General features: G+C 54.0%; 1 protein-coding gene across 2 annotated transcripts in view; it reads left to right on the plus strand.

The window, feature by feature from the left end:
* Tnnt1 (troponin T1, slow skeletal type) overlaps positions 1 to 598 on the plus strand; it is a 12,556-nt gene that overhangs the window by 2,823 nt on the left and 9,135 nt on the right. Inside the window, exon 5 of one of the 2 annotated variants that reach the window (XM_008846675.2) lies at positions 25 to 57. The exons of the other annotated variant lie outside the window; for it this stretch is intronic. Within the exon in view, the coding sequence (XP_008844897.1) occupies positions 25 to 57 (33 nt within the window). The remainder of the gene's footprint in view (positions 1 to 24; positions 58 to 598) is intronic. 2 annotated transcript variants of the gene reach the window in all.

A 598-nucleotide genomic window follows, 5' to 3' on the forward strand; every position in this document is an offset into this window, starting at 1 on the left:
GCCTCTCCCACCCCCCGCCCCCAGCCTCCGAGGAGCCGGAGCCGGTGGCAGAGCGAGGTAATCGTAGCTACTTCGCTTCCCGGGACTGATTCGGGGGGCCTGGGGACCCCGACATCATCAGGTCCGTCTTCCACCCTCACCCCTTCTGGGGTAACCTCCCCCCCAGCCCAGTCCTTTAAGCACCTAGGGCCCCGCGCCCTCTGGTGGCCATGAAGGGAAATGTCCTCAAGTGGCTTTAACCCTTTCCCTTCCTTAAAGGGACTGATGTCCAAGCCTTCTTTCCTGCCTTGGACGAATGCTTATCAGAAAACTTGAGTGTTGGTGGAGAAGCGCCTCCTTCTTCTTGGCTCCCCAACCCCCGATTCTTTCTGTTATATTTCGACCCCATATACATTCGAAGGTTGTGGCCTGAACTTTATTTTTATATTTTCTCCCCTTCTTTTGGAGACAGGGTCTCATGTAGCCCAGGCTGGCCTTGAACTCGCAATGTAATGGCCCAGGTTGGCCTTGAACCTTGAACATCTTGTCTCCACTTCCAAGTGCGGGGATTACAGGAGTTCACTGCTGTGACCAGTTTATTTACTTAGTGGGTTTTTTT

Source organism: Nannospalax galili, unplaced genomic scaffold (assembly GCF_000622305.1).
Source record: "Nannospalax galili isolate Female #2095 unplaced genomic scaffold, S.galili_v1.0 scaffold842, whole genome shotgun sequence".
NCBI classification, from domain to species: Eukaryota; Metazoa; Chordata; class Mammalia; order Rodentia; family Spalacidae; genus Nannospalax; species Nannospalax galili.